The 12,577-nt window shown below is 39.7% G+C and overlaps 1 protein-coding gene across 19 annotated transcripts in view; it reads left to right on the top strand.

Moving 5' to 3' along the window:
• Positions 1 to 12,577, top strand: part of CLIP-190 (Cytoplasmic linker protein 190) — a 45,612-nt gene that overhangs the window by 32,563 nt on the left and 472 nt on the right. For 17 of the 19 annotated variants that reach the window (XM_064354883.1, XM_064354884.1, XM_064354881.1 and 14 more), the window contains 2 exons: positions 1,906 to 1,953; positions 12,376 to 12,554. In XM_064354883.1, the coding sequence (XP_064210953.1) occupies positions 1,906 to 1,953; positions 12,376 to 12,554 (227 nt within the window). The other 2 variants (XM_064354879.1, XM_008199727.2) reach the window with 2 other exon arrangements.

Below are 12,577 nucleotides of genomic sequence, written 5' to 3'. Positions count from 1 at the left end.
TGTAAAATGTTTTTTACGAGAATAAATGAGTTTTGGATTGAAAGTTGGTTAAAATAACCTAATCTTTACCTACTTTTAGCGAAATTTTACTAAAAAACTCCGTTTTATCTCAAAAACCTGTTAAAAGTTCGAAAATGCAGAATTCACACAGTTTTTGGTCTAAATTGAAAGTCGGTTAATTTTTTTCAAAATTTTGAGAGTTAATTCCTTCACTGTGGATTGTATAAATCGTATCAAAACATTCGAAAAAGTAAAAAAAATAGACTAAATTTAGTAATTTGCTTGAAAAATATAAAAATAAAATTTTTTGACCAAACTTTATAGTTTTTCGACTTGTGTTCGAAGAAATTTGCTCAAAAACTAGTAAAATTGTGATAAATAAACCAAATAAAGCTTTGGCTTGATCTTCCAAGATAAAGTTCAAACCCACTACATTGCGAAAATCACCTAAGTTAACATCAATTGGGATTAAATTTCGTGATTTTCCAGCCAGTGTTAGCGAAATTAATCGAAAAAGTTTTTTGTTTTGACTTCAAAAAATGCGTTTAGAAACTCAAAAAACACAAAGATAATACAATTTTCGGTCAGTTTTAGCGAATTTCTGCCAAACACCTTTTAAGACTAAGGGGGTGGTGACATCTAAAATAAATAAAATCCAAAATATCTTAAAATAAATCTAAAATAAAAGGGGTGGTTTGTATACAAGGGGGGTTAGTGTTCCAACTTTTAAAAGTACTCTTAAAGGCTTCCCCCTGTAAATAAAAATTGACATATTTTGGGATTTTCTGAGATACCTAGCTAAGGTATCCAGGGTGGCCTGTTTAAAAAAAATTACCCTGTATGTTCCCTCTATTATAAACTGATTAACATTAAAGAAAACAATATTTAAAAAAATCAAAAAAAAATTAAGTTGTGTACTGAATACGTTTATGTGTTCACATCATAGAGCGATTTTTCATATTTTCATATTCTTTACATATATTCCATTTCAGTTCATAGTAGAAATTTGAACAGCGCATTTCAATTTTTTTATTGATATTTTGAAAATTGTTAATATTATTAATATTGAAATATTATTTGCGCTAATGTTATTACTTAAAAGTAACAAACCCACCCCTTCAAAAAATTTAAATAGCAAACACTATTTTTTTTCAATTTTAAACGATTGCTGTGTTTAAAAATCTAGATTGCTGTGAGACGTAATAAAAGTAGTTATGAAAAAACAATTCATTTTAACAAATGTATTACTCAAAATGTCCACCCCCAATTTTCAAAAAATGGCACAATCGATCTTCAAAAACAGTAGTGCAGATAAGATAGCATTTCTGAGTCAATCCATACCAAAAAAATTCTTAAAAATTTGAGTGAGACCATTTTAGACTGACAATTTTGAAAATTTCAGTGAGACTTGAACAATTCAAAATTCTCAACAACAAATCGTTCAAAATTAAAAAAATTCATGGTTGCATAGACAAAGAAAGCAGCTTTAAAATTATCACTCGACCCCTCTTGTCATTCAAAGTTTTTTAAAGGGTAGCTCTTGATTCAAGAGGGATGCCCAAATAACTTTGAAACCAAGATAAAATTTGGTCCCCTTTAAAATTAACGTTGTCCTCTTACAGTATTTTTTCCAAACTTGGACGAGATTTGAGATTTCAGGGGGTGCAAATTTTAGTTGGGACACCCTGTAATTACTCAGGGTATAAAGTGATTGCGCCACCGTTAAGTTAACCTAAATAAAAAAATAAAAAAATGCCAAAACTAACGTAGCATTTTTTTATAAGCAGCAGAAATATTTTCAGCACTGTAAATAATGTATGTGTATTTTATTAATTCAGAAGCGGTTGGGCCAACTGAACGCACGTCAATTTTGTATCTGTTGAGTATTGTTTGACTGGTGTTTAGGCCCAACAAGTCGTTCCGTGTGTTGGAGGATCCCAGGAGCCGAACTCAGTAAGCTTAAACGACACACACAACACAAAACAACACAACACTTTGCATGCGCCCCAACCCTCAAACCTTGTAGAACTGCAGGTACAACTAAGTATGCTTAAAAATTCGTACGGCCAGTTGGCGACACGATTTGACGCATTGAGGAAAGAAAACGCTTATCTCTTAGCCCGGTTGCAAAATGCGGTTAATAATGGCAATCCAAACGTGGTTAATAATGTGCTACGAAAATTGGCACAAGCGAATCAACAGTACAACGCCTTCCGAAGCGCGATGCAAGGCGATAATTTCAATTTGCAAAAAACGCTCCAAAACTCAATGTTGCAGTTGCAAGACAGAGACCGCGCCCTAAACCACCAAAACATTCAAATCAAAAATCTCCAACAAGTTATTCGTTCACTTCCGACGCAGTGCAGAAAATTCGCTGTGCCGGGAGAAAACTTGGAGACTAACGACTGTTCTAATTTATCCGTCGATAATAAAAAACTGACAGATTTGATCAAAACGAAAGACGGGGAAGTTCAAAATTTGCGGAAACAAATCAGTTCACTTCTTATCGAATATAGCAATCTCAAGTCTCAAAATAATGTTTGTATTCAAAAACCGTGTTTGTGTGCGGGTGCACAAGTAAAAGAAGTACCAGTGGTCACACCATCACCTCCGAAAATAGTGCGCGTGATGGTACCAGTGGTTCAACCTAAAGTTGTAGTCAAGGAAGTGAAGGTACCACAAGTTGGTGCCCAGCGTTGTCCACCACCAAGAATCGAACGAATCGAAGTACCCAAAGTTATTATTCAAAAGGTACCACTTCAGGTGCCGGTACCATCAAAATGTACCCTTCCAGATCTGTCGAATTTGTACCATTGTGATTCGTTGCAAGCGACAATTGACCAGCTCTCGTTACCTAATTATAGTCCTACCGAGGTTTTCAAATTTAAACAAACTCTCTTGTCTTTAATCACACGACAAAAGAATTGCATGGCTTCGTCTATAAAAGCTCAGACTTGTACTAACCTACCAAAAATAAATGTACCACAGGCGTGTGTTGCACCGTCTTCCATTGTTGATAGTTTGGTTTTGAATGGTTTTAGCACTTCTGCCGTCACGTCTTATAAAGAAAATCTATTGCATCTGTTGCAAAACGTGCAAAATTGTGCCCTTAATAATAATAATAATCAACCAAATTGTCCAAAATTGCCTACGTTAAAATTACCAGAAACTTGCTTTAAACCGCTTGATGTTGTCAATAGTGTTGATTTAAGAGGCTACAGTCCCTCAGACTCCGATAATTACAAACAGTCACTTTTGCAATTGTTGAACAAGTTGCAGAAGTGTTCGTCGAACCAACACCCAATTTCAGGTTTTAGTAGCACAACGCCTGTGTTTTCAAATAATTTGCAAAATAATTGTTCACTTTTGCGACTACCTCTTTTGGAACTGCCACAAAATTGTTTATCACCGTCGCAATACGCACAAAATTTGGTAATTACAGGTTTTAATCCCGTCGATGTTGCACTATTTAAAGAATCGTTGAAGGGTCTTATTGAAAAATTACAAAACTGTAACAATTACAAGCCTGTATCAAGTGGACAACCTCAACAAGCGACTTGTGGAAACCTTCCAAAACTGCCAACTGTCGGAAATTGTCTTGCACCTCCTCAAATCATAAACCAAGTAAATTTGGATTCGTTCTCCAAATTGGAAGCGGACATATTTAAACAAACCTTATTGGAATTGTTACATTTACAACAAAAGTGCTGTTCCAAACAGGCTCCTCAAGTTGTCCAAAAACCGGTTTATGTGCGTGTCCCTGTACCACAACCGCCCAAAGTCGTGGTGAAACAAGTACCGAGAATTATCGTTAAACAGGTTCCAGTACCGGTTCCGCAACCTCCTCGAATCATCACTAAACAAGTTTACGTCCCAGCGGGTACCAAATGTAAACCGATTATTCAACAAGTACCAGTCAAGTTTGCGGTACCAGTGAAAATTAAAGTACCAGTTCGTGTTCCGGTCACAAAAACTTGCCAGTTGCCTAACATTGATATTTTCGACTGTTCTTCTCCAAATCAGATGGTCGGTTCTTTAGATTTGGTCGGTTACAACCCTGCGGATGTCTCCAGATTTAAGGAAAGTCTTCTATCGTTGATTCAGAAGCAAAGGGTGTGTGTTTCACAGGGACCAACCCAAGTTCCTTCAAACAATCTACCAAATGGGTTGTTGGGGGCGTCTCAATGTGATTTACCCGATTTGTCTCAATTGCAGGGTTGTCTAACCCCACAAATGATACAATCGTTGAGAGTTTCACCTAAATGTAGTCAACTTGAGGTACTTACGTTTAAGCAAACTCTTTTGGGTGTGGTCGCAGCTCAAAGAAACTGTGTACGAGATGCTAATCCACTTCCTTCTGAAGATAACTCTCAAGGAGTGTCTCCTCATAATTCAGGCCCTAAAGTTATTGTGAAAGAAGTTAGAGTACCAGTGCGTGTGGTGCAGCCTCCGAGAATTTTAATAAAACAAGTTCCAGTTCCGGTACCACAACCACCGAAAATCATAATAAAGCAAGTACCAGTTCTGGCCAATAAAACTAGCTCAAAACCGTTGATTGTCTACAAAGAAAAGCCAGTAATGGTTCAATTACCACCACGTGTTTTGGTTAAACAAGTCCCGGTTAAAGTGTTCGTTCCAGTTCAAACTAAATCAACTCAATGTCAATTGCCTTCGATAAGTATCAATAGTTGTTCCGATTTACAAAACGATATAAGCTCGTTGGCTTTTGGTGGTTTTAATTTAGAGGAAGTGAATAGCTTTAAACAAAATCTTTATTCAGTGCTTATGCAACAGAGACGTTGTAGTCAGTGTCATTTGCCTGATGTGAATATTCAAGGCTGTGAGGCATTAGATCAACAAATCGGATCGATGAAGATTCCAGGTTACAATAATTGGGATGTGGACATTTTCAAACAAAAACTTCTTTCGATACTTAACCAACAAAGACAATGTTCAAGTTCGGGCAACAGTGGGGGACCAAAAGTACCACAACCTCCTAGAGTTATCGTGAAACATGTTCCAGTTCCACAGCCTCCGAAAGTAATATTCAAACACATTCCCGTCTTTACAAATTGTGACAAGAAGCCGGTACCCTCAGGTTTGCAACCCTCAGGTGCAGTAAGAGGCGCAGATGATGGTACTGATACTCAACAGAAGGGTGGTACCACGAATGCAGTACAATGCCATTTGCCCAATATAAACATCCAGGGATGTGCAGATTTGCAAAAACAAATCGATTCGGCAGATATATCGCGTTATGACTCACTTGAAGTTATGAATTTTAAGCAAAACCTACTAACTATGCTCCTGGATCAAAGAAAATGTTCACCAACGTCTGGCTCCACTGGTCAACAACCAATTTATATAAAGGTACCAGTCAAAGTACCAGTTCCTGTAGAAGTACCAAAAGAGGTAATCAAAGAAGTGAGAGTGCCGGTTCCGGTACCACAACCTCCTAAAATCATAATCAAACAAGTGCCAGTCCAAGTACCACAACCTCCTCGAGTCATAATTAAGCAAGTACCTGTTATGACCAAATGTGATCATAAGCCGAACGTTGTGGTGCAGGAAAAACCGGTTCAAATTGCGTCACCACCACGTATTGTTGTCAAGCAAGTACCGGTTAGAGTTCCAGCTTCTACAAACTTGCGTTGTCACTTACCAAGATTACAGATTAACAATTGCGAAGATGTGCAGAATGTTGTTGGTTCATTATTATTGCCTGATTATGATGGAGTCGAAGTCAACCAGTTTAAACAAGATGTGCTATCATTGCTTAATCTGCAAAGAAATTGCATTAAATGTAAATTACCCGATCTGCAGGTTATTGCAGGCTGTCATGCACTACAAAATCAAGTTCAGAACTTAGCTTTACCAAACTATAATTCCTGGGAGGTACAATCTTTCAAACAGAATCTTTTGTCACTTCTCGAAGATCAGAGAAAGTGTGTTCAACAATCTGGCAATCTCGTTAGGGACAATACTTTACCTCCTGGAGGAGATCACGGTGGAGCCATCAATCCAGGTGGTGTTCCACGTTGCGTTCCACAAATAGTGGAAGTACCAAAAGAAGTAATAAAAGAGGTTCGGGTCCCAGCGAAACCAAAAGAAATTAAAGTTTATGTACCACAACCTCCCAAGGTTTTGATCAAACAAGTGGAAGTACCGGTACCTCAACCACCTAAGGTAATTATTAAAGAAGTTCCAGTCAGGAATGAAAATTGTAACCAAGAACCAAGGGTTGTAGTGAAGGAAAAGCCGGTTCATATCCCGGTACCTGGACGTACCATTACTAAAGAAATACCGGTTAGGGTTAACGTACCTGTGAGGGTTCCTGTTAAGTCGGAGTGCCACTTGCCAATTCTAGATATTCATAGTTGTGACACTATACGAGTACAAAGTGAAATTGATTCCCTGGGTCTGAATGACTACAGTTCGGCAGAAGCAGTTAACTTCAAACAAAACCTCCTCAGTGCGTTTAGGCAGCAAAGAAATTGCGTACAGTGCAGATTGCCACAGATGAATGTAGCGGGTTGCGAAGATCTACAGAAGCAAGTTGATTCGATTATTTTACCGAATTACAACTCGTTGGATGTGGAAAATTTCAAACGAAATCTGATTACTATGCTTCTCAGCCAACGAAACTGCATGCAAAAGCAATTGCAAGGTCCTAATTCGCCTAACCAAGGGTTTAATCCTCTTCCAAACTCTGAAAGTGATGAGCCTAGAAGTCGAGAACAATGTGTACCTAAAGAAATAATCAAGGAGGTCAAGGTTCCTGTACCACAACCTCCGAAAATTGTAACGAAAGAAGTACCAGTTCCGCAACCTCCTAAAATTATAATCAAGGAAGTACCTGTATTTAAATGTGACCGTGATCAGGTTGGAAATGGAGGAGTACCCGATAGAACACCAAGCGCTCCGAGTGATATGCAGTCGGGAAATCCAGGACAGTGTGTACCTAAAATAATAACTAAAGAGGTCAAGGTTCCTGTAAAAGTGTTAGTACCACAACCTCCTCGAATGATAATCAAGGAAGTACCAGTATTTAAATGTAATCGTAATCAGATACCAAACGGAGAAGGGGTACCTGATGGAAGACCAAGTGTTCCAAGTAATGCACAGTCTGGACCACAATGTGCCCCTAAGGTAATAATTAAAGAAGTTCCTGTCCCACAACCTCCTCGAGTAATAATTAAGGAAGTACCAGTGTTTAAATGTGACCGTAATCAGGTTGGAAACGGAGTAGGTGTACCTGATGGAAGACCAGGCGCTCCAACTGATGCACAATCTGGAATACCGCAATGTGCACCTAGAATAATAACTAAAGAGGTTAAAGTTCCTGTCCCACAACCTCCTCGAGTGATAATTAAGGAAGTACCAGTGTTTAAATGTGACCGCAATCAGCTAAGCAACGGAGTAGGTGTACCTGATGGAAGACCAGGCGCTCCAACTGATGCACAATCTGGAATACCGCAATGTGCACCTAAAATAATAACTAAAGAGATCAAAGTTCCTGTTCCACAACCTCCTCGAGTGATAATTAAGGAAGTACCAGTGTTTAAATGCGACCGTAATCAGGCTGGAAACGTAGAAGGGGTACCTGATAAATTACAAAGCGGTCCAGGTGGTGCACAATCTGGAATACCGCAATGTGCACCTAAGATAATAATAAAGGAGGTTCCTGTCCCACAACCTCCTCGAGTGATAATTAAGGAAGTACCAGTGTTTAAATGTGACCGTAATCAGGTTGGAAACGGAGAAGGGGTACCTGATAGAAGACCAAACGCTCCAAATGACATGCAATTGGGAATTACACAATGTGCACCTAAGGTAATAGTTAAGGAGGTTCCGGTACCACAACCTCCTCGGGTAATAATTAAGGAAGTACCAATATTTAAATGTGATCATAATCATATAGGAAGCGAAGGAGAGGTTCCTGATCAAAGAACAAGCGCACCAAATGACATGCAATCCGCAAATTGTAGACAATGCGCACCTAAAATAATAGTTAAGGAGGTCAAAGTTCCTACATCACAACCTCCTAGAGTGATAATTAAGGAAGTACCAGTTTTGAAATGTGACCGTAATCGTATTGGAAATGGAAAAGAGGAACTTAATCAAAACACTGGACGCGGTGATACCAATGAAGATGCATCATTTTTACCGGCCCATCTACCACAATCTAATTACAATTCGGTGTTTTCGGGAAAGAATGTTTGCGACGACTTACAAAATGAAATTAATTCGTTGGTTCTACCGCTTCCAAATTCGCCACAAGTACCCGATTTTAAGCAAAAACTCCTATCATTTGTTTTACAACAAAGAAAGTGCGTACAGTGCACGTTACCTAGCTTGGGTATTGGCGGATGCCAGGATTTACAAAACCAAGTTGCGGCGTTAAGTATACCCAACTATATTTCCTCAGAGGTTCAAACGTTCAAAACCAATTTATTAAACTTGCTTTTGCAACAACGAAATTGCGTGAAACAACCCAATTGTGAAGCCAAAGTAATTAAAGTTCCAGTTGATAGACCTATTTATCATCGGGTTCCTGTCAAAATACCAGTGAAACAAATTGTTGAAGTACCTAAAAAAGTTATGGTTCCGGTGCCATTCATTAAGCAAGTTCCTGTCCGAGTACCCGTTAAACAAATCGTTGAAGTACCAAAAGAAGTTGTTAAAGAGGTGCGAGTCCCTGTGGAAGTACCAAGAGAAGTTATTAAACAAGTACCAGTTACGGTGCGACAACCGCCGAAGATTGTGATTAAACAAGTACCTGTAGCCGTACCTCAACCACCTAAAGTGATTATTAAACAAGTTCCAGTAACAACTAACTGTGATAAACCGAATATTATTGTGAGGGAAAAACCAGTACCGGTACCGGTACCTTCACCTCCTATTGTAAAACAAGTACCAGTTAAGGTAATGGTTAAATCGGAGTGTCATTTGCCACAAATAGACTTCAATAACTTGAATACCTGTGGAGACATTCACAGTGTGATTGCATCTTTAGCTATGCCGGGCTATAACTTGCAAGAAGTTGACAGTTTTAAATCAAAACTTTTGGCCGCGTTTGCACAACAAAGGAATTGCGCTCATTGTAGATTACCGGATATAGATATCAACAAGTGTGAAGGGTTGCAACAACAAGTCGATTCGTTAAATATACAGAATTCTAACCTTTGGGAGGTGCAAACTTTCAAGCACAAGCTTTTAACGGTACTTCTGAATCAACGAAATTGTGCGGCACAACGCGAATGTCGACCACAAGTAGTTAAGGTTCCTGTTGATAGACCAGTTTATAAAGAAGTCCCAGTTAAGGTTCCCGTCAAACAAATCGTCGAAGTACCAAAAGAGGTGATTCGTGAAGTTAAAATACCGGTTTATAAGCAGGTTCCTGTGAGAATACCAGTGAAACAAATAGTCAAAGTACCTCAACCTCCAAAAATTTTGATAAAGGAAGTTACAGTTCCGGTGCCACAACCACCCAAAATCATCGTCAAACAGGTCCCTATTGTCATTTCGAAATGTACTCAGAAGCCTCGAATTGTGGTAAAAGAGAAACCGGTCCCGATCCAGTTGCCTCCACGTACCATAATTAAGGAGGTACCGGTGCGAGTTAAGGTCCCAGTACCTGTCACGGGAGGAAATGATTGTCATTTGCCTACAATAAACCTGAATAGTTGCGGAGATGTACAAAACCAAATTGCTTCCTTGGCTATTTCGGGTTACAATGTACAAGAAGTGCAGCACTTTAAACAGAATTTGTTGTCGCTACTTAACGGACAAAGAAATTGTGTTCAATGTCATCTACCCGACTTTGGTGTTAGTGGCTGTACAGGTCTGGAAAGTCAGGTGGCAGCAATCAATTTGCCCAATTTCAGTGCACTCGAAACTCAGAGATTCAAGCAAAATCTTTTTACAATGTTAGTCAATCAGCGACAATGTGGACCACTACGTGGTCCTATCCCTAAACTTCCTCCACCGGAAGCCGCTTCATTACACAAAGACCAAAACCCGAGAGATTATAGTAATAACCCTAATGTAGGGAAAGAGGCTTGTCGGCCAAGAGTTTTGATCAAGGAAGTACCGGTTCCGGTACCACAACCTCCGAAAGTAATCGTTAAACAGGTACCGGTCATGACAAAATGTGACCAAAAACCACAAATTATCATTAAAGAAAAACCAGTTCCAGTACCATCAAAGCCTCAAATCGTCGTTAAAGAAGTACCAGTTAGCTCGAAATGCCATCTACCTCACCTAAATGTGGCCACATGTGACAATGTACAATCGCAAATTGAGAATCTTAAAATTGCGGATTATAGTTCTGAGGAGGTCACTCAGTTCAAACGGAATCTTTTGTCCATACTCACTAATCAAAGGAATTGCGGTTCTAATCACTGTCCGAATAAAGAGTGTCATCTGCCGAATATAAATATCAAAGGATGTGCTTATTTAGAAAACCAAGTTGCCGCAGTTACGGTTCCTGGTGTCAATCCGGGAGAAGTACAAGCATTCAAGCAAAATTTGTTGTCACTGCTTTTGCAGCAGCAACATTGCCAAAAGGCCGGGTCCGGAGATCAAGGAATACCTTCAAAAGATGCCCAAGTTTTGCAATCTCCTAGGACCACTCCTCAAGGTGGTGTACCAGTTACCCCACAAGGTGTGGTTCCAATTACTCCACAAGGTGGTGTTCCAATTAGTCCACAAGGTGGTGTTCCAATTACTCCACAAGGTGGTGTTCCAATTACTCCACAAGGTGGTGTTCCAATTACTCCACAAGGAGGTGTTCCAATTACTGCACCACAAGGTGGTGTACCAATAAGTGGAGGTGGAATACCCACGAATGCAATGAAAGGAGCGCCAAGGTCCCCCACTAAATCTCCATTTAGCTCAGATCGCTGCGTCTTGCCAGAATTAAATTTACTTGATTGTGAGAATTTACAACACCAAGTCTTAAAATTACGCCTTCCAGGCTGTAATCCTACTGAGTTTGAGAAGTTCCAAGAGAGCCTATATCAGTTACAACGCAAATATTGCACGAAAATGCACGTAGATCCCGTACCTCGTCCTGGAGACCTTGGCAGTTTAACTAATTCTCCAAGCCGTATATCAAACCATCAGTCTAGTTGCCACTTGCCCCGAATTGGTCTTCACGGATGTACTAATCTGCAAAACCAAATCGAATCATTGAATCTAAATCACTACGAATTGGGTTCGGTTAACGAGTTCAAACAAAATTTGCTTTCGCTACTTTTGGAACAAAGACGGTGCAAGGAAGGTGGCTCAGAACCCGAAAATTGTCGACCAAAAATTGTTAAAGTACCACAGCCTCCGAGGATTATTGTTAAACACGTACCGGTTTATATAAAACCTGAAGGAGTGAACCATAAACCAGGTGATGCATCATCTAATAACGCTGGACTGGTTCCAGTTGGTGCTAAACCTGTTACTTTATGCCCTAAACCACAAATTGTAGTTAAGGAAGTACCAATTGTTCGAAAAGTTTTCGTTCTACAACCTTGTAATACTGAATCTGGCGATAATAAATTTTTGGGACCACAATCAGGTAAACCTACCATGAAACAATCGCCAGGTCCGAACGTTTTGGTCAAGCAGGTACCAGTGTATATTAAAGTACCCAAAATCGTGGAGAAACAAGTACCGGTTCGTGTATTAGTACCACCAAAGGTGATAATTAAGGAAGTTAAGGTACCAATGGTCAATGGTAAGTCGTGTCCGCCTCCAAAAGTTGTGATTGAGAAAGTACCAGTGCCTCAACCTCCACAAATTATCACAAAACCGGTACTCGTTTCAGTACCTTGCAATAAGACGGGTCAAATTATTTTACCAACTTTGCCGCTTCCTCGAAATTGCGAACGACCTGAAAATGTAGTAAGCGCAGTAATTTTGGGCGGTTTTGGGTCAAATAACCTCGAATTGTTCAAACGAAATTTGCTGCAATTGCTCAAACACCAACAGAATTGTGATTTCGGTCCTAAATCTGCGCAGTTAGATCGTGCGAGATTCCCGTCAAAGGGGCCACTGTGTCAGGCCAGATTACTAAAACGGGTGCACACTTACGCCTCTCAGTTGTGTCGATACAAGAAATTAATCAAACAGTTGCAACTCCAATTGAACGGTTTGTCGAATTTGCGACAAGAGCAGTTACCTGCAGTTCCTCTCCCGATGTTGCATGTCATGAAGTCTGTCTCTCCTTCCGTTCCTTTGCGTCCCTTCCAGCATGTTTCGTCGGTGTCCGCGTCTCGAGCAACATTTGTCAGAAACCTGAACCAAGTTTACAGACACACACAAGCAGCATTGCAACATTGCATGGACGCTATTTTGGCTCAGTCATTAACTCACTCGCAGATTAACGCCAAATGTAACAATTGTCACCAGCTTATTCAGGACAAGGAGATGGCAGAGAACCAGATCAAGTTCCTCAATTCGATTATCGTGGATATGCAGAAGAAGACGGAAGAGCAAAGGGCGAGGATCGAGATCTTGGAGTCGGGATATAGTCCGGCAATGGCTGACGAATTGAAATTGTAAAGGGATTTGTTAGTGGAGA

The sequence above is a fragment of the Tribolium castaneum genome, chromosome 2 (assembly GCF_031307605.1).
Source record: "Tribolium castaneum strain GA2 chromosome 2, icTriCast1.1, whole genome shotgun sequence".
NCBI lineage: Eukaryota > Metazoa > Arthropoda > Insecta > Coleoptera > Tenebrionidae > Tribolium > Tribolium castaneum.
This window is presented reverse-complemented; position numbering and strand designations above follow the sequence as displayed.